This window comes from Mobula hypostoma, chromosome 4, assembly GCF_963921235.1.
Source record: "Mobula hypostoma chromosome 4, sMobHyp1.1, whole genome shotgun sequence".
Taxonomy (NCBI): Eukaryota; Metazoa; Chordata; class Chondrichthyes; order Myliobatiformes; family Myliobatidae; genus Mobula; species Mobula hypostoma.
Window position 1 is genome coordinate 158,881,751 of NC_086100.1, and position 22,101 is coordinate 158,903,851.

The 22,101-nt window shown below is 40.9% G+C and overlaps 1 protein-coding gene and 1 long non-coding RNA gene across 5 annotated transcripts in view; one reads left to right on the forward strand and one right to left on the reverse strand.

The window, feature by feature from the left end:
* gstcd (glutathione S-transferase, C-terminal domain containing) overlaps positions 1-22,101 on the reverse strand; it is a 222,097-nt gene that overhangs the window by 27,554 nt on the left and 172,442 nt on the right. For 3 of the 4 annotated variants that reach the window (XM_063046825.1, XM_063046824.1, XM_063046822.1), the window contains 2 exons: positions 16,923-16,967; positions 14,140-14,268 (listed from right to left, as the gene is read on the reverse strand). In XM_063046825.1, coding sequence (XP_062902895.1) covers positions 14,140-14,268; positions 16,923-16,967 — 174 coding nt within the window. The remainder of the gene's footprint in view (positions 1-14,139; positions 14,269-16,922; positions 16,968-22,101) is intronic. The other variant, XM_063046823.1, reaches the window with a different exon arrangement.
* LOC134345715 (uncharacterized) overlaps positions 1-22,101 on the forward strand; it is an 81,273-nt gene that overhangs the window by 7,002 nt on the left and 52,170 nt on the right. The window lies entirely within an intron of this gene.

Below are 22,101 nucleotides of genomic sequence, written 5' to 3' on the forward strand. Positions count from 1 at the left end.
TAAAATGTGTGGCCACTGGGAGATCCTGCTTTCTCTGGCGGACAGAGCGTAGATATTCAGCAAAGCGGTCTCCCAGTCTGCGTCGGGTCTCGCCAATATATAAATTTGAATTTCCAGCATCTGCAGAATTCCTGTTGTTTGCGTCTTAATTCTTTATTGAACTGACCTTCATTTGCTAAGCTGCAATAAATTACCATTCTAATTTCTTTCCTGTTCTGTGAAAAACAAATATACTTTTGACAACCCTAATGCTCACAATCGGTGACAATTCTACTTCTTCGTGTTACTTAATGTCGTGATTTCATGAAAGTGTTTATGAAACAGATGCTAGAGGATAAATGGCACATAACACAATTTAAACTCATTCATCACTATTATACATTTCCATCACTTTTGCTACTGTTTCAATAGGAACAGCCTGTGCTAACTTGTTACACCACCCAGCACTGGTTGGTTTGTTATATGTATATATTACGCTTCAGTTCACAGGCTTTGCCATGGTCTAATTTTTAACAGCACTAACAATGCTGCAGAAAAATTATGACTCTTAAAAGGTTTAAGTGAAGTTCAAGTAAAATTGACTTTCATTTACTATATTGAATAGAACACAGAACATAGAAATCTACAGCACATTACAGGAGCTTCATCCCACAATGTTGTACCAACCATGCAACCTACTCTAGAAACTACCCAAATCAGTAACTCAGTTTATGACCTAAAAATAGTCATAGGATGAGTCCTCATCCAAGTATATCTCCATCCCTCTGAAATCTCCTGAAAAAAAAATGCCAATGAGATTTTTAATTTGGATAATACTTCATCACTATGTGCTCATCATTCCCTCCTACAATTTAAAGTGGTTCATAGGGCTTACATGACCAAGGATAAATTATCTCGTTTTTATAGAGATATATCTCCCTATTCTGATAGATATAACAATGGAGAAGCTTCACTTATTCATATGTTTTGGACTTGCTCAAGTCTTGGAAAATATTGGAAGGAAATATTTCAAACTTTTTCTGTACTCTTTAAAGTAAATTTTAAGCCTAATCCTTTGACTGCCCTATTTGGTATTGTTGGAAGCAAAGATATCATTTTGAAGACATCTGATCTGCACATTCTGGCTTTCATCTCTCTTATGGCTAGAAGGGCACTTTTGTTTAAATGGAAGGATGCTGTTCCGCCTAATCATGCTCAGAGGTTACGGGATGTTATGGCATGCCTAAAATTAGAAAAGATTCGTTGTTCAATTTCTGAATCTAACGAAGATTTTCAAAATTTGTGGGGCCGTTTTTAAATTATTTTCATAATCTTTGATTTCTTGTTAAAGTACAGAAGGTAGTTAATAGTATATTTTATTATCTGATAAATTTCTTTTTTCTTTTTTTTCCCCCAAACAGCTTCGGCTTTGATAGTGGGTGTAGATCTTTTTCTTTTCTTAATAAAATTGTTTATATTCTAATATACGAACTAAAGTGTAACCCCACTTTTTAAAAAAGGAGGGAGAGAGAAACCGGGGAATTATAGACCGGTTAGCCTAACATCGGTGATGGGGAAACTGCTAGAGTCAGTTATCAAAGATGTGATAACAGCACATTTGGAAAGCGGTGAAATCATCAGACAAAGTCAGCATGGATTTGTGAAAGAAAAATCATGTCTGACGAATCTCATAGTTTTTTAAGGATGTAACCAGTAGAGTGGATAGGGGAGAACCAGTGGATGTGGTATATTTGGATTTTCAAAAGGCTTTTGACAAGGTCCCACACAGGAGATTAGTGTGCAAACTTAAAGCACACGGTATTAAGGGTAAGGTATTGATGTGGATAGAGAATTGGTTGGCAGACAGGAAGCAAAGAGCTGGAATAAACGGGACCTTTTCAGAATAGCAGGCAGTGACTAGTGGGGTACCGCAAGGCTCAGTGCTGGGACCCCAGTTGTTTACAATATATATTAATGACTTGGATGAGGGAATTAAATGCAGCATTTCCAAGTTTGCGGATGACATGAAGCTGGGTGGCAGTGTTAGCTGTGAGGAGGATGCTAAAAGGATGCAGGGTGACTTGGATAGGTTAGGTGAGTGGGCAAATTCATGGCAGGTGCAATTTAATGTGGATAAATGTGAGGTTATCCACTTTGGTGGCAAAAACAGGAAAACAGATTAGTATCCGAATGGTGGCCGATTAGGAAAAGGGGAGGTGCAACGAGATCTGGGTGTCATTATACACCAGTCATTAAAAGTGGGCATGCAGGTACAGAAGGCGGTGAAAAAGGCGAATGGTATGCTGGCATTTATAGCAAGAGGATTCGAGTACAGGAGCAGGGAGGTACTACTGCAGTTGTACAAGGCCTTGGTGAGACCACACCTGGAGTATTGTTTGCAGTTTTGGTCCCCTAATCTGAAGAAAGACATCCTTGCCAAAGAGGGAGTACAAAGAAGGTTCACCAGATTGAATCCTGGAATGGCAGGACTTTCATATGATGAAAGACTGGATGAACTGGGCTAAGACTCGTTGGAATTTAGAAGATTGAGGGGGGATCTTATTGAAACGTATAAAGTTCTAAAGGGATTGGACAGGCTAGATGCAGGAAGATTGTTCCCGATGTTGGGGAAGTCCAGAACGAGGGGTCACAGTTTGAGGATAAAGGGGAAGCCTTTTAGGACCGTGATTAGGAAAAACTTCTTCACACAGAGAGTGGTGAATCTGTGGAATTCTCTGCCACAGGAAACAGTTGAGGCCAGTTCATTGGCTATATTTAAGAGGGAGTTAGATATGGCCCTTGTGGCTAAAGGGATCAGCGGGTATGGAGGGAAGGCTGGTACAGGGTTCTGAGTTGTACGATCAGCCATGATCATACTGAATGGCGATGCAGGCTCGAAGGGCCGAATGGCCTACTCCTGCACCTATTTTCTATGTTTCTAATCTAATCCGTATGAATATAGAGTAAGGAGTTCATTAATGTGATTTAATATACTATATCGGTTATTATTATATTTTGTTTTTTGTTTTATAATATGTATTCTCTTGAACACTGTATTCTTATATATATAGAAATCAAATTAATAAAAATATTGAAAAAGAAGAAAAACTGTGTTTTTGTTTTAATATTTCATACGATAAATACCTTAAGACTACCTGGCTAAAGAAAATACTTGTAAATGAAAATTACAGAATTCTGAGGAAAATGAAATAGGGTTAATGTTTAAGGTTGGCAACACTTCATTAGATAGATTCCTGACTTGAAGCATTAACTCTGTTTCCCTTTAAACAGATGTTACCTGATTTGCCGAATGTTCCCAACATTGTATGTTTTTTTATCTCAGATTTCCAAAATTTGTAGTTCCTTAATTTTCATTTTCCGTGGAATTAGTAAGGTTGTATAAATTATGATGAAGTGAAAGAAGTTAAATTCCTATGCTACAAAAAAAATTTCTTGAGAAACCTTAAAAAAACTAGAAATGATGTCAGCAAGACTAAGATTGTGGCCTTCAGGAAGGGGAAGTCAGAAGAGCACATACCAATCCTCACTGAGGGGTCAACAGTGGAAAGGATGAGCAGCATTAAGTTCCTGGTGTCAACATCTCGGAGGATCTGGACCCAACATATTGATGCATCCATGAAGAAAGCACACCCGCAGCTCCACATCGTTAGGGGGGCTTGAAGAGATTTGGTATGCCACCAAAGGCTCTTGCAAATGTTTATAGACATACAGCAGAGACAATTCTGACTGGTTTTATTACCACCTGGTATGGAGGTTGCAATGCACAGAATCAGAAGATGCTGCGGTTGGTTGTAGACTCAGCCAGCTCCATCACTTGCACAACTCTCCCTTCCATCGAGGACAACTTCAAGAGGCAGTGCCTCAAGAAGTTGGCATCCGTCATTAAAGATCCAAGATATACCATCTTCTCATTAATATCGTTAGGAAGGACATACAGTGGCCTAAAGACCCACAATCAACAATTCAGAAACAGCTGCTTCCCCTCCACCATCACATTTCGGAACAGTCTATGAACACTACTTGGTACTTTTTTTTTGAACTACTCATTTATTTTGTATTTTATAATGATTTTATATCTTTGTACTGTACTCCTTCCACAAAACAACAAAGATTATGTCATATCAAACAGTGACAATAAGCCAGCATTTCGTGTTGTCCAATACACAACCTCTGGATATGTACTGTCTGTCTAATTAAGAATCTGATGTAAATAACTGTATTTTTTGACAGGCGAATGAGAATAATTAGGAGCTGAGACTATTGTTGGTCATGTAATCTCAGTATTCAGTTGTGCAGAGTTTATTTGCAAACTTTAATCATATTATGTTTTGTTAAACTGATAAGGGAGGAAGCAAGCCACGTTTTTATGAGAGTTTTACCTCTTTGTGGAGTAGTGGTAGATGTTAAGTAAATACATATGATTGAGATAGATTTATTCACTGCAGTGAGTGTCAGGTCTTTTCTATTAGAATTGGTATATGTAGTTAATTGTGATTTCCACAGCCTTAGTGGCCACTGCAAATTCTCATAGAATATAATACAGTAAAGGCATATGGAACAGTATGAGACAAGAGCTCGATTGCTGTTTGTGTCACAGCCACGTGAGAAGCTTTTAAAGGTGAGATAGTGAGAGCTCAAGGTCTATATATTCCTGTTAGAGTGAAAGGCTAGGCAGTAGGAGTAGAGAACCTGGATGATGAGGGTTATTGAGGCCCAGATCTCAATAACCCTCATCAAAAAGAGGAAGCGTCAGTTAGGTAAAGGCATCTGCAGTCAAGTGAATCTCTCAATGAGTATAAGGGATGCTGAAGTATACTCAAGAAAGAAATGAGGTCATGCAGTAATTTTGGTAGAGAAGAATGAGTGTTGTAGAACAGAGTTGGATTGGATTACACATTCATGGTTCGCTAAAAGTAGACAGGGTGGTGACTCTATGGCTCCATGCCGCACAAGAACAAGTCCTTTGGCCCATGCTGCTGTACTGAACTAGTTAAACTAGTAATCAATTGCCTAACTAAATTAATCCCTTCTGCATACACAATGTTCATATCTCTCCATTTCCTGCACATTCATGTACCTATTAAGAAGTCCCCTGAATGCCTCAATCATATGTGCCTCTACCACCATCACATTTCAGGCACCAGCTACACTGTAAAAAAAAAACGTGCCCTGCATATATGCTTTGAACTTACCCTACCCCCCCCCCCCAATAAATGAATGTACTTTTGTGTTAGACATTTTAGACATTTGGACTATGGGAAAAAGAAACTAGCTGTCTGCTTTATCTATGCCTCTCATAACCCTATAATCTCAGTCAGATCTCCTCTCAGCCTCCACTGCTCTAGAGAAGCAACCCAAGCTTGTTCACCCTCTTCTTATAGTATGTGCCCTCTAATCCAGGCAGCAACTTAGCAATCGACTTCTGAACCCTTTCTATAGCCTCCACATCCTTCCTATAATGAGACAACAAGAAAATAATACTTAAAATACAGTCTAACTAGAATTTTATAAAGCTGCAATCTAACTTTGCAACTCTTAAACACAGTGCCTTAACTAATAAAGACAAGCATTCCGTATATTTTCTTTACCACCCTTTCAACCTGTGCATCTACTTCCAGGGAGCTATGCACTTGGATCCCAAGATTCTGCTGTACATCAATACGGTAAAGAGTCTTGCCATTCCGTCAGATCTCCAAACACCTCACATTTGGCCGGATTAAACTTCATCTGATATTTCTATAACCATATTTGCAACTCTCAGTATCAATACTAGTTTAAAGAATCTGCTATGATTCTTTCAAAATATTTTGTTTTATGATTATGTGATTTCAAGTTCGCATAATTGATATAATTCAGTTTTAGGGAACAGTAGAGGAAGGTGCAATAGTACGTTTGTAGATAAATCACAAGATCATATCAGAATGATGAAGCTCTATTAAATGCACAAGAAGATCCCATGCCTTTTTGGTACTTTGTACTGTAAGCTATGTTTGACAGCATGTTTTAGAGCCAGCATTGCAACAGTGATCTCTTTTCCCTCATGGTTGACTAGTGAAAACAATCTGCCAGCTCTGTCATTGACCTAGAACAAGAAGGCGGCTCACAGCACTCTGCACCATTGTCAGTTTAATGACAGACTTAACTTAAGGAATAGTCAGTGAGCGCGCAGGTGAGCTGTAGTTCATATAGGATCAGGATCTTATGGCGGAGCAGGAACCTGACTGACTCAAAAGCCATGAAATGAACCCCTTAGTTTAGGAGCTGCAATAATGCTGAGAGAATGAGCAGCCTGTGAGGAGAGAAATGAAAGTGATGACTGGATGACTGACGTAACAGTCATTTGCATGATGGAAGTAGGAATAATTATTGCTATATTATTCATCAACCTCTATAATAGCATGGAAATATGGAAATAAAATTGACAAAGGAATAATATGAGGTGAGAATTGACTGTAGATCATTTCAGAGCAGATGGTATGGGCCTGCAATCGTGCCCTGTATGAGACTATGCCAGCAAAAGCACTGTTCAAAGAGGAGGTTAGTATAGCAGAGCTAGTACCAGTGAATGGTGCAGAAGACTGGTAATGTGCCTCTTGTGCCTACCACTTTTCGTGGCATTTCGTATTTCTCTTACTTCCACATGTAACATGAAATATTATACTTAGTCACCTCAGGACTGATCTATTTTGTTAACTTCAGCATGAAACACCAATAATTGTGGTACTCTGTGGATTGCATCTGACACTTGCTTCCTAAGCTCTGGTGAAGGTCGACACCTGAAAGCTCTGGTTTTGTTCAGCATGCCATGCAACAAATAAGCCAAAAGAATGTAGTAAATGTACTGTAACTGAGTGTTCCAACAGAAAAGCTGCATATGTTTACAAAGTATTAAATAAAAGTTGCCTAAGGGCTCTTTTAAATGTGGAGTTTCCCATATGTATATTGTAGTAAACATAATTTGTCCTGAAATTGTCTGAGTGTGGGTTGGCTTTTGCTTAAGCTGCTTTCGTGTATTATTGTCACATGTGATTCTGGGACACCGACAGGGAAACTGAAGGCAGCTCCAAAATGGTCAAGATTGGTTGATTTGAATTGTCAGTCATTTCTAGCACCCACCCAGTGTTGATGCTGGCGAAATTAACAACTAAGTAGTAAAGGGAAGGTGGCAAAAGTTTTTCAATGGTAGAATAGATTGTCTTATACAAAGAAGAAAAAAATTGAGGAACGTACACTTAGTGTTTAATTCGTTAGGTACAACTGTACATCGGCTTGCTAATACAAATATCTAATCAGCCAATCATGTGGCAGTAACTCAGTGCTGAAAAGCATGCAGACATGGTCAAGAGATTCAGCTGTTATTCAGACCAAATACCAGAACGGGGAAGAAATGTGATACTAAATGACCGTGGAATGATTGTTAGTGCCAGTCAGGGTGGTTTGAGTATCTCAGAAACTACTGATCTCTTAGGGCTTTCTCACACAGGTCTCCAGAGGTTACAGAGGATGGTCCCGCTCTGTGGGCAAAAATTCCTTGTTAATAAGAGAGGCCAGAGGAGAATGGCCAGATTGGTTCAAGCTAACGGGAAGGCAACAATAACTCAAATAATCACAAGTTACAACAGTGCATGCAGAAGAGCATCTCTTAACACCTAACAGATGGCTCCTACAAAACGAATTTAATCAAGAGGCCACTGAATGTATATGCAGCATGAACTGGAATGTGTGTCAGTTATAAATCAGAGTGGCGGCAAATTAGGGTAATTCAGTTCTTCAAGCATCTAAAACCTTTTAACAAAATCATGGCTGATTATATGCCTTGTCCACATTCCAGTCAGAATCCCATTTTTCTCATGATTCTCTTGGTGGTATGAAAATCTATCAGTCTCAATTTACTTTGTTTCCAGGCATCCACATCCACAGATAATGATGAGGAGATGTACAGGAGTAAGATATATCAGCTGGTTGAGTGGTATTGCAATAATAACCTTGCACTCAACATCAGTAAGACCAAGGAATTGATTGTGGACTTCAGGGAGGGGAAGTCGAGGGAACACACACCAGTCCTCATTGAAAGGTCAGCAGTAGGAAGGGTGAGAAGTTTCAGGTTCCTGTGTGTCAACGTCTCTGAAGATCTACCCTGGGCCCAACATATTAATGCAATTAAGAAGAAGGCACATAAGTGGCTATATTTCTTAGAAGTTTGAGGAGATTTGGTATGTCACCAAAGACTCTAGCAAATTTGTACAGATGTACTGCGGAGAGCATCTAACTGGTTGTATCACAGTCTGGTGTGGTGCGGCCACTGCACAGGATCAGAAAAGGCTGTAGTGGAATACAAATGCATGGGCACTAGCCTCCCCAGCATTGAGGACATCTTCAGAATGTGATGCCTAAAAATGGTGTCTTCCATAATTAAGGACCTCCTTCACCCAGGACATGCTCTCTTCTTATTACTACCATCAGAGAGGACGTATACTCAAAGGTTTGGGAACAGTCCTTCCCCTCGGCCAACACATTTCTGAATAGACAATGAATCAACCCATGAGCACCACCTCACTATTCTTGCTCTCTTTTGTACTACTTACTTAGTTTAATTTTTTATATATCTTTTAGTAATTTATAATATTTTTATGTATTTCATATTTTTGCAAAACAACAAATTTCACATTTGTCAGTGATATTAAACCTGATTCTGATTCACAGCCCTCTGGGATAAGAACTCTAAAGAGACATAGCCTTCTTATTGTAGAGTACTCTCATCCTGATTGCCACATGCACCCTTGTTCTCTGTTCAGAGGATGCATTCCTTCATTTTCTATCTCGTTAAAAAAGTTATAAATTTCAATTAAAATGATACTACTTAATTTCTCTAAATTCCAGTGCATAGGTTTATTCTACACAATTCCTCCTCAGGGACTATTCCCTCAAACAGGAATAAATCAAACAAATCTATACTACACTGCCTCCAGAGTAAATATATTTTTCTGTGGGTATAGAGACTAAAACTTATAATATTCCAAGTGCCATCTCACAAAAAGCCCACAGAGTTGCAGCAAATTGTATTACCATTGTACTTCAACACGAAAAAAACTCCTAGTGCTCCTATGCTAATGTTGACGTAAGCAGCCTATCAGTATGACTGATCGACATGTACTGGCATTTGGTACACTTTACCCTGACATCAGCTCTGGCAGGGTTTGCAGTCCTTTACTTCCTCTAAAGCGAAACCTAACCATGAATGGATGTGATGTTTCACTTCCAGGTGAGCTCAAAGTCCTTTATACATGCTTTGAAAGGGAGAATAAAACTGCACCCATGTGAATTCCTGCAGCATTTGATGATCCACTGATCTCTCTCTCAGAGGCCGATGACGGAACATCTGTCAAGAGGGTTAACCCTGACAATGCATCAGGCCCTGATGGTGAACCTGGTTGGTCTCTGAAAACCTGTGCCAACCAACTTGTGGGACTGTTCAAGGATGTCTTCAATTTCTCACTGCTGCAGTTGGACATTCCCACCTGCTTCAAAAGTGTGACAATCATACCAGTGCCCAAGAAGAGCAGGGTGAGCTGTCTCAATGACTATCGCCCAGTGACACATCTATTGTGATAAAGTGCTTTGAGAGGTTGGTCATGGATAGAATCAACTCCTACCTAAGCAAGCACCTGGACCTGTTGCAATTTACCTATTGTCACAACAAGCCTGTAGCAGATACAATCTCACTGGCTTTCCATTCGGCCTTGGGTCATCTGGACAATAGTAATGCCTATGTCAGGTTGCAGTTTATTGATTAAAGCTCAATATTCAACACAATCATACCCTCAGTTCTAATCAACAAGCTCCAAAGCCTGGACTCTGTACCTCCCTCTGCAACTGGATCCTTGACTCCCTCTCCGGGAGACAACAGTCTGTGCGGATGTCAAGGATGTGTGCTTAGCCCCCTGCTCTTCTCTCTCTATTCCCATAACAGTGTGGCTGGGTACAACTTAAATGCCATCTATAAATTTACTAATGACACAACTATTGTTGGCAAAATTTAAGAGGGTTACGAGGAGGCATACAGGAGTGAGACAAATTAACTGGTTGAGTGGTGTCACAGCAATAACTTTGCACTCAGTGTCAGTATAACCAAAAAATTGATTGTGGAGTTCGGGAAGAGGAAGTCGAGAGAACACGCACCTGTACCCATTGAAGGATCATAAGTGGAAAGGGTGAGTATTTCAGGTTTCTAGGTGCCAACATCTCTGAAGATCTATCCTGGGCCCAACATATTGATGCAATTACAAAGAAGGCATGACAATGCCTATACAGGTTTCCCACGCCATCCAAAGGTAGAGTGTTCCTATGAAACGGTTCGTAAGCTGGAATGTCGTAAAGCGAAGAAGCAACTACCATTTATTTATATGGGAAAATCTGGTGAGCATTCGCAGACCCAAAAATAACCTACCAAATCATGCCAAATAACACATAAAACCTAAAATAACAGTAACATATAGTAAAAGCAGGAATGATATGATAAACACACAGTCGATAAAAAGTAGAAATACTTTTCCACAATTATTGCCTGAACTGTTCTCCGTAGCGAAAATCTCATGCAAGCGCCGTCGGCAAAAACACGGTGCAAGCGCTCTCCAGTAACCTTTAAGCTATGAAGCTGCCAAATCATACCAAATAACACGTAAAAATACACAGCCAATATAAAGTAGAAATAATGTATGTACAGTGTAGTATCACTTACGGGAAGACAGCACAGAGCACACTGATGATGGTGTGTTAGACTGAGTCGTCGGAGTTTGGGTGGTACAGTGGCCCGCACCCTCCGGGCAGCGACCCGATACCGATCCGTGAAGCATGCAGCGGTAGCCGGGAGGCACACAGCACGTCTTTAAGAAAAAAGCCGAAATAAACATGCTAATTAATTAGGTGCCACCCGGCACATAATTGTCGGCCCAGATCAGTGCCGATTGCGTCGCCTCTGATCTGGGCCGACAATTACGTGTCGGGCGGCACCTAATTAATTAGCATGTTTATTTCGGCTTTTTTCTTAAAGATGTGCTGTGTGTCTCCCGGCTACTGCTGCATTCTCCGCGAATCGGTATCTGTTTGCGGCCTGGGTGCTGGGGTGGCGGGACACTGGAGTGTCATCTCATCGTCTGTTTCCATTAGAGCAGGCAGCTTATCTTCTCCTATGACTGCCCGCCTCGATGTTGAAGGTCGAGGTTTGTCGTCTGTCGTGGCTGATGTGGAAGGCTTGCTTGACTGCTGAGCCTCGCGCATTTTTCTATCATACAGTTCTTTGTAAGCACTCAAACCATCCTGCAAATATCCCCTAAGCCAACATACCCTTTCAAAATTAAAGTCGTACTTTATCATTACTCATTCGGTTTCGATTGTTATCCTTTCCTCTTCCAATTGCATCAGCTCTTCATCTATCAGTTCTTGGTCATGGGATGCCAAAACCTCTTCAACATCATCTTCGTCAGCTTCCACAAGCCAAACTCACTTAGTCCTTACTTCGTTCACCACGATCAAAATGCTTAATTATGTCTAGTTTTACGCTAAATGTAACACCTTTACGAGCTCTTTCAGGCTTTTCTGACACCTTACAACTCATCTTGCAAACAGCTGCTCACAGACACGTGTTTAAGTAATGCTGGCTGAAATGCAGTTCCGAATCCAGGGGAGAGCGGCTACTCGGGACGCGCGCTGCCTTTTATCGCGCGCTGACTTTTTTCGTGTGCTGCTTTTTTCGTAACAGTGAAAACACCTTCTGTTAGCGAAAACAGGGTACTAATGTAGGTCTTTCGTAACAGTGAGGTTTCGTAAAGCGAATGTTCGAAAAGCAGGGAACACCTGTATTTGATTTTGAGTTTGAGAAGAATTGGAATGTTGTCAAAGATACTCGAAAATTTCTACGGATGTCTGTGTAGAGCATTCTGACAGGTTGCATCACCATCTGGTATGAAGAGGCTGCTGCACAGGATTGGAAAAAGCTGCAGGAAGTTGTAAACTCAGCATCTCCATCATGGGCACCAGCCTACCCGTCATCAAGGACACCTTCAAAAAGAGCTGCCTCAAAAAGGCAGCATCCGTCATTAAGAATCCTCATCACCCAGGACATTTAGATCATAAGGCATAGGAGAAGTAGGCCATTCAGCCCATCGAATCTGCACCACCACTCCATCTCAACCCCATTATTTTTCCTCTGAACTCCTTTTTCTTGCCTCTCCCCATATCCTTTGACACCCTGACAAATCCAAAACCTATCAACCTCTGCTTTCAATATACCCAATGACTTGGCCTCCACGGCCGTCTGCGGCACTGAATTCCACAGATTCATCACCCTCTGGCTAAAGAAATTCCTCCGCAAATCTTTTCTAAAGAGACATCCTGTTCTGAAGCTATCATGCCCTCTTCTCATTTCTCCCATCAAGGAGGAGGTACAAAGGCCTGAGGGCACAAACTCAATGTTCAGGAACAGTTCCTTCCTCTCCACCATCAGATTTCTGAATCGACAATGCATCTATGAACACCACCTCAGTATTTTTACTCTCTTTTTGCACTACATATTTAATTATGTACATGCACACACACACACACACACGTAACTGAAGTTATTAACTTCAAACTTTCCGCATTTTCACTCAGAGTTGAACTGCACGTGCATGTAATGAGAGCTGTATAACTCATCTCCTTCTACCTCAGACCACAAACTTATCAATCACCCCTCGTATATTTTTATATACACACACACACACATACATACAGTGGCATGCAAAAGTTTGGGCACCCCGGTCAAAATTTCTGTTACTGTGAATAGCTAAGCGAGTAAAAGATGAACTGATTTCCAAAAGGCATAAAGTTAAAGATGACACATTTCTTTAATATTTTAATCAAGAAAACTTTTATTTCCATCTTTTACAGTTTCAAAATAACAAAGAAGGAAAAGGGCCCAAAACAAAACTTTGGGCACCTTGCATGGCAGTACTTAGTAACACCCCCTTTGGCAAGTATCACAGCTTGTAAACTCCTTTTGTAGCCAGCCAAGAGTCTTTCAATTATTGTTTGGGGGATTTTTGCCCATTCATCCTTATAAAAAGCTTCTAGTTCTGTGAGATCCTTGGGCCTTCTTGCATGCACTGCTCTTTTGAGGTCTATCCACAGATTCTCGATGATGATTAGGTCAGGGGACTGTGAGGGCCATGGCAAAACCTTCAGCTTGTTCCTCTTGAGGTAGTCCATTGAGGATTTTGAGGTGTGTTTAGGATCATTATCCTGTTGTAGAAGCCATCCTCTTTTCATCTTCGGCTTTTTTACAGATGGTGTGATGTTTGCTTCCAGAATTTGCTGGTATTTAATTGAATTCATTCTTCCCTCTGCCAGTAAATGTTCCCCGTGCCACTGGCTGCAACACAAGCCCAAAGCATGATCAATCCAACCCCGTGCTTAACAGTTGGAGAGGGGTTCTTTTCATGAAATTCTGCATCCTTTTTTCTCCAAACATACCTTTGCTCATTGCAGCCAAAAAGTTCTATTCAAAAGGTTCAAAAGAACATCTAAACAAGCCTGATGCATTTTGGAAACCAGTCCTGTGGACTGAAGAAGTTAAAATAGAACTTTTTCTAATTTCCTTTCTTCTGCCTCTCTCCATAAATTCTTATCCATAAATTTACAGTAGATTTGATAGGAAAGTTAAGAAAAGCCTGATAAGAACATATTAGATGAAATTCTTAATATGAAACCAGTCTATAATGGTTCAATATCCAATATTTATGATATGTTGTTGGGAATGAGAAATGATTCTTTGGACACAGTTTTTAAAATAATTCATGCATTATACGTAATTTCTTCTTTCATTGTAAACTAATTAATCAGAGAACCCGCTCAGTCATGATCTAATGACTCTGCTGGCAGTTGCACATCTGCTCATCAGAGGAGTATTGGATCAAGTTCACAGATGATGCTAATGAACCTGTGATATAGACAGCAAGTCATGTGGCCAATGGTTTCTCAAGCTGGAGTAAGGGAATAACTGCCAGTACTTATGAAATTGTATTTCACCACATTAAGAACTTTTGGAAGAGGCAAGAATAAGTTACATTACAACTTCTCCATAATAGACTTGTGCTGTTCACTTACGCCAATTTGAAAAGGTCCTGTGAAGTAATCTAGGTTTGTCTGCAGAAACCAGATGTTTTGTAATCCAAGGACATCACATCTGTCTCTAGCACGCACTAATGATTCTTCTTTGTTTTCCACTAAAATCACCTGGAACATATATCAAATCTAATCAGTATCAGAACCAGAAAATGCTGGAAAAGTTCTGCAGGCAGCATCTGTAAACAGAGCATATGAACTTACATCGGAATTGAGAAAAGGTAGAAGGAGAACAATGTTTAAAAGATGCAGAGAAAATATAAAGTGATGGAGAAAACAAAATGGAAGATCAGTGTTTGAGCAGAATAGAGGAGAAAATAAATGGATTATTGCTACCACGTCTTACAGCTTAAGTGTGATACTATCATGTAATACATCTTCCCCATAGCTCTACCTTCACATTCTAGGACAATGACGACAACAAAAATAATCTCTCCTTCCCACTAAACAACAGGAATGCAAGTCATAGCCTTTCTTCTCTGTTGTAAGATGAAAGAAGACAACAATTAGTTTAGAAATACAAATTTGGGTATCTTTACCTAAATAGTTGAACTCATTGCTGAGCATTCATCAGAACATCATTACAACAGTGTAGAATGGCGAGACCAGTGAGCCTGTGAGAAAACTGAAGTGAATTCATGACTATTGACTCAGAAAGATACTTGTGAATTCCGTGAACCTCCATCAAGAAGTGGTTCAGTCTGCATTTAATCTCCCCAGTGTAGAGGAAACTGCATTGTGAATTATGAATCCACTACATTAAACTGAATGAAATACACTATTATCTGTGCTTGAAAGACCATTTGGGAAGCTGGAGACCTGGAATGAGAAAAGCTATATATATTCCTATTGCTTAAAGAGAAGGAGAGGGTACAATGGTTGCTGCAATCATCCCAGAGATCAGATCAGATCAATGTCATATCCACCAAGGTACAATGAAATTCCTTGCTTGTCTGAAGCTAGACCTTTAGTTGATCGTTATAGCAACAATAATGTTTTGAATTCAAGCCAGAAAAGTAAAGACCCTACTGTGATTTCTATGAGGAAGGGGAAGGAATGGCAAAAGAAGTGGATGAGTTGCAACAGAATGGAATGGAATGTATGCATAAGCAAGACCATCTCAAGTTTGCTTAAGTCACCAAGAATTTTTTTGCAGCACAGAAATATAACCCTATTTACTTCTTCACGATAATTAAATAACTGTACAAACATTGTGGAAAACAAAAATCAAGGAAATACAAATGTTGGAAATAAGACGTTTTTAAAAAACTTAAATGCTAGAAGTACTCAGCTAGTCAGGCAGAATCAGTGGAGGAAGAAGCTGTTACCATTTCAGGTCAGGGACCCTTTGTCAGTGGAAGGGTCTTTAACCTTAAATTTTAATTTAGTCTCTGTTTCCACAGAGACTACCTAACCTGCTGAGTGTTTCCAGCATTTTCTGTTTATATTTTAAATTGTGTGGAGGATTGCTATATATAAAAAGAAAACTATATTTTCTAAACAATATCCCATGGTCTATAAAACAATGGTAATGCAAGGATACAGTAATAGAATAGCCTACATGTGAACTACATAAGAAAGTGGAAGAACCTAATTTCGGTCAATTACAGTGGGAGTCTGGGAAATTTAGAGTGAGATAATGACTGTGGAAACATGCAGTGTTTATTGCCACATTGCTAAGAAACAGACCACAATTATACCTTTGCAGAGAGTAACACAGATGTAATTCACAAAAGACAAACAGCTGGCATATGTTAAAGTTTGCCTACTGAATTACATTCACTTTTTGATGGTGCAAGATCAAGGAAGTTGACATTTGTAACTACTACAGAATTACATAAATAAAGCGATTCCAGATCAAATTATTTTTAGCTTCAAATGCTGAATCACAGGCGCTTTCAAAATGCCTGAAAGGGCAAAAATCTAGGTTCTCAGGATACATGGCTCCAAATTCCCCATCTCCTTTCCGAATACATAAATATTGCATGATCAGAGTTTATACCAATTGAAAGTTTCTAAATTCATTACAACTCTGTAAGTGAAATTTCCCCTTTGAATAACATGAAATATTAACTACCTCATGTCCCTCGGCATTCGAGTGTAACTATTTCTTTCAATGAGTTGTAATTTTTATAGAAAAATAAACAAATTACACTATGGAACGTGATCCTGTAACACAAACTATCCTAAAATCCAGATTATAAAATAGAACTTAATTTATATTGGCTTGATGAGCTGGTGCCCTTAGACACAGACCAGTTAAAGGCAGTTTTCCTTTGAATTATATGTTGAAATGTCAGCTTCCAGTGCTTTCACAGCCTTTTTATAAGCTTTTTGTCAGTATTTCTGAATTCTGTAAGTGGACAGCATGCAGATAGCAGTGAACTTGATGAATTTCAAGATCAGGCTATGCAGCCAGCCATAGGTATCATCCACTAAATCTCTCCTTGATGATGCGGGATGGAACACAATAGGAGAAGATGATTGTTACTTGAGACTTTGATGAAAGAGACCAGCATACAAATTTGGCCTAAAGCCCAACATATAAAACAACATATCAGATGGTCAGCAGGTTAAAAAGAAAATGTTGGCAGGCTTTCACAATGTAGATCTAGCTGCTCCCACAAACTAGTATGTGAGTGCCTGTGCCTGATTTGCTTTCTTCAACATGGATATCTAACATGCCATCACAAAGCTCTCATCTCAGGTTGCAAATTTAATTCCAGAGTAAGCAGAGTAACTGCAACAAATTTAAAATTACATACCTGGCATGACGACAAGGTATGAGCTAGGACAATTCCAAGGTGCCCCTGTAAATATAGGTCACACAGTTCAGTTAACCAGTGGTCAATGGTGTCATTTCAAGGTCAGACATGGATAAATTTGTGAAGACAAACATCTTTATTTATCTGTCTGTTAAATGAACCTTTGAGTAGTTACTCTTTGCAAGGTAATGGGATTTAAAGTTTCCACTCACAGAAGTTGTAACAACAAAATTATTAAGTTTGTTATTTGTTTTATGTCTGTTGTGAAAATGGAATCATCAATGAATGTAAGGAAGGACAAGTCAATTGCCGACTACAAATGCAGACAGAGTTAAGTAGCACCACAGATGCAAAATTCATAAAGGCGAAGAATGCAGAACTGAAGGTGCTGCATTTAAATGCACGTAGCATTCAGAATGAGGTGGATGAACTCGTGGCTGAAAGAAGGTCATAGTTGGGAGTTTAACGTCAAAGGATATACTTTGTATCGAAAGGAAAGGCAGGAAGACATGGGGGTGGTGTGGCTCTATTGGTAAGAGATGGAATTACATTCCATAGAAAGAGGTGACATAGGGTCAGAGGATGTCGAGAATGTTGAATCTTTGTGGGCAGAGTTAAGAAAGTGCAACGGTAAATAAAAAACATGATGGGATTCATATATAGGCCTCCACATAGCAGCCAAGATGTGGGGTTCAGATTGCAAAGGGAGCTGGAAAGGGCATGTAATTAGGGTAATGTCACAATTATAATGGGGAACTTCAATATGCAATTGGATTGGGAAAATCAGGTTGGTGTGAGATCACAAGAGAGGGAAATTGTTGAATGCCCATGAGATGGCTTTTTAGAGAAGCTTGTGCTCGCGCTTACTAGGGGAAAGGCTATTTTAGGTTGAGTGTTGTGTAATAACGCAGATCTTATTGGGGGCTTAATGTAAAGGAACCCTTAGGAGTGAGTGTTCATAATATGATTGATTTAACACTGCAATTTGAGAGAGAGAAGCATAACTCACGTGTATCAGTATCGCAATGGAATAAAGAAAATTACAGAGGCATGAGAGAGGAGCTAGCCCAGGTGGCTTGGAGGGAGATATTGGCAGGGATGACGGCAGAACAGAGGTGGCTGAAGGTTCTGGGAATAGTTCACAGGGAGCAGGATAGATTATGTTCCACAGAAGAAGTTGTTCTCAAATGGCAGGGCTAGGCTACTGAGGCTGACAAAGGAAGATAAGGACTGCATAAAAGCCAAGGAAAGGGCATACAATGTAGCAAAAGTGAATGGGAAGTTGGATGATTGGAAAGCTTTTAAAATCCAACAAAAGTAAAAAAAAGATATAAGAAGGGAGAAGATGAAATATGAGGGCAAACTAGCCAATAATATAATGTTTTTTCCAGTTACATAAAGAATAAAAGGGAAGTGAGAGTTGATATTGGACCACTGGAAAATTATGTTAGTGAGGTAGTAATGGGGGACAAAGAAGTGCAAATGAACTTAATAAGTACCTTGCTTCAGTCTTTACTGTGGAAGACACTAGCTGTATGTCACCGGTCCGTGAGTGTGAAGAAGCAGGAGTGAGTGCCATTGCTATTACAAAGAAAAAAGTGCAAGGCAAACTGAAAAGTCTTACGGTGAATAAGTCACCTGGACCAGATGGACTACATCCCAGTCCTGAAAGAGATTGCTGAAGAGATGATGGGTACATTGGTCATGATCTTTCTAGAATCATTTTATTCTGGCATGGTCCTGGAGGACTGTTAAAGAGTCCAGTTAGTGGTTGGGAAATTGTTGGAGTCCATTATTAAGGACGAGGTTTGGGGTACTTGGAGTCTAATGATAAAATAAGTCAAAGTCAGCATGTTTCTGTAAAGGGAAATCTTGCTTGATAAATCTGTTGGAATTCTGCGAAGTACCAAGCAGGGTGGACAAAGGAGAGGCAGTGGATGTCACTTAGTTAGATTTTCAGAAGGCATTTGATAAGATGCCTCACATGAGGCTGCATAACAAGATAAAATCCTATGGTGTTACAGGAAATATACTGGCATGGACAGAGAGGAATGGCTGATAGGCAGGTGACAGCGAGGGGAATAAAGGGGGCCTTTTCTGGTTGGCTGCCAGTGACTTGTGGTGTTCCTCAGGGGTCAGTTTTGGGACTGCTACTTTTCACATCGTTTGTCAACGATTTAGATAGTGGAATTGATGGCTTTGTGATAAAGTTTGCGGATGATACTAAGATAGATGGAGGGGTGGGTAGTGCTGAGAAAGCAATGTGATTGCAGCAGGACTTAGACAAACTGGAAGAATGGGCAAAAAAGTGGCAGATGGAATACAGTGTTGGGAAATGTACGATAATGCATTTTGGTAGAGGAACAATAGTGCAGACTATTATCTAAATGGGGAAAAAATTCAAACATCAGAGATGCAAAGGGACTTTGGACCACTCATGCAAGACTCCCAGAAGGTTAATTCACAGGACGAGTCTGTGGTAAAGAGGGCAAGTGCAATGTTAACATTTATTTCAAAGGAATAGAATATAAAAACAAAGAGATAATGCTGAAGCTTTATAAGATACTAGTTAGGCCGCACTTGGAGTATTGTGAACAGTTTTGGGCCCCATATCTCAGAAAGGATGTATTATCATTGGAGAGAGTCCAGGAGAGGTTCACAAGGATGATTCCAGGAATGAAGGGGTTAACATATGAAGAGCATTTAGCAGCTTTGAGCCTGTACTCATTGGGATTTATAAGAATGCGTGGGGATCTCATTGAAACCTACCAAATGTTGAAAGGGCTAGATAAGGAGGATGTGGAGAGGATGCTTACTCTGTTGGGGGTATCAAGAACTAGAGAGCACAAACTTAAAACTGAGGGACAACCTTTTAGAATAGAAGCACAAAATACTCTGCAGATGCTGGGGTCAAAGCAACACTCACAACACGCTGGAGGAACTCAGCAGGTCGGGCAGCATCCGTGGAAACGATCAGTCAACGTTTCGGGCCGGAACTGTTCATCAGGACTGAAGAGGGAAGGGACAGAAGCCCTATAAAGAAGGTGGGGGGAGGGTGGGAAGGAGAAGGCTGGTAGGTTCCAGGTGAAAAACCAGTAAGGGAAAGATAAAGGGGTGGGGGAGGGGAAGCAGGGAGGGGATAGGCAGGAAAGGTGAAGAAGGAATAGGGGAAAACACAATGGGTAGTGGAAGGAGGCGGAACCATGAGGGAGGTAGTAGGCAGCTGGGGGAGGGGGCAGAGTGAAATAGGGATAGGGGAAGGGAGGGGGAGGGAATTACCGGAAGTTGGAGAATTCAATGTTCATACCAAGGGGCTCGAGACTACCCAGACGGTATATGAGGTGTTGCTCCTCCAACCTGAGTTTAGCCTCATCGTGGCAGTAGAGGAGGGCATGTATTAACATATCCGAATAGGTATGTGAAGCAGAGTTGAAGTGGGTGGCAACCAGGAGATCCTGCCTGTTGTGGCGGACGGAGCGGAGGTGCTCGACGAAACGGTCCCCCAATCTGCGTCGGATTTCACCAATGTAGAGGAGGCCGCACCGGGAGCACCGGATGCAATAGATGTCCCCAACAGACTCACAAGTGAAGTGTTGCCTCAGCTGGAAGGACTGTTTGGGGCCCTGAATGGTGGCAAGAGAGGAGGTGTAGGGACAGGTGTAGCACTTACGCTTACAGGGATAAGTGCCGGGTGGGAGATCCGTGGGGAGGGACATGTAGACCAGGGAGTCGCGGAGGGATCGATCCCTGCGGAAAGCGGAGAGGGGTAGAGAGGGAAAGTGCACTTAGTGGTGGGGTCCTGTTGAAGGTGGGGGTCCTGTTGAAGGTGGCGGAAGTTGCGGAGGAGAATGTGCTGGATGCGGAGGCTGGTGGGGTGGTAGGTGAGGACAAGGGGAACTCTGTCCCTATTGTGGTGGTGGAAGGATGGGGTGAGGGCCGAAGTGTGGGAAATGGAGGAGATGCGGGTGAGAGCATCGTTGATGACCATGATAAACCACGATAAACCAGGTAAACCACGATTCTTAAAGAAAGAGGACATTTGAGATGTCCTGGAACGGAAATCTTCATCCTGGGAGCAGATGCGGCGGAGACAGAGGAACTGGGAATAGGGAATGGCATCTGTGGCAGGGTGGGAAGAGGTATAGTCGAGGTAGTTATGAGAGTCAGTGGGCTTGTAGAAGATGTCAGTGGACAGTCTGTCTCCAGAGATGAAGACCGAGAGATCGAGAAAGGGGAGAGAAGTATCCAAGATAGACCAAGTGAATTTGAGGGCTGGGTAGAAGTTTGAAGGAAAGTCGATGAAATTGACGAGCTCAGCATGGGTGCAGGAAGTAGTACCAATGTAGTTGTCAATGTAATGAAGGAAAAGTTGGGGAGCAGTACCAGTATAGGTCTGGAGCACAGACTGTTCCACATAACCAATGAAGAGGCAGGCATAGCTGGGGGCCATGTGAGTGCCCATAGCTACACCCTTAGTCTGAAGAAAGTGGGAAGAGCCAAAAGAGAAGTCATTAAGTGTGAGTACCAGTTCCGCCAACCAGAGGAGGGTAGTGGTGGTGGGGAACTGGTAAGGTCTATTGTCCAGAAAGTAGTGGAAGGCTTTGAGGCCTTCTTGATGGGGAATGGAGGTGTATAAGGATTGGACATCCATAGTGAAAATGAAGCAGTCAGGACCGGGGAACTGGAAGTTATTGAAGAGGTGGAGGGCATGGGCTGTATCCCAGAGGTAGGTGGGGAGGGACTGAACTATGGGTGACAAAATGGAGTCCAGGTAGGCAGATACAAGTTTGGTGGGGCAGGAGCTTCTGAACCCAGTAATTTCAAGCATGAAGGTACATGTTTGACAATATTACGTACAAATTGCCATTGTGTTTTCCTATATATTTCTGCATGCTTTTAAAATACATTTGATTTTTGATAAAGCACAGACAACTTTGTTGAAAAATAGTGACATATTCCAACATATTCTTAACGAAATATTATACTATAAACAAACTATTCAATAGTAATACACAAAACATACAACAGACACAACAGACTGCAGTTGCTGGAATCTGCAGCAAATACCAACAGGAATTTTCAACATTATGAGACCCTATAATATGACTGAGAATGGAGATGGAAGACAGCCAGTATAAAGAGGAGAGTAGGAGGGCTGAGACAGGGCTAGCAGATGATG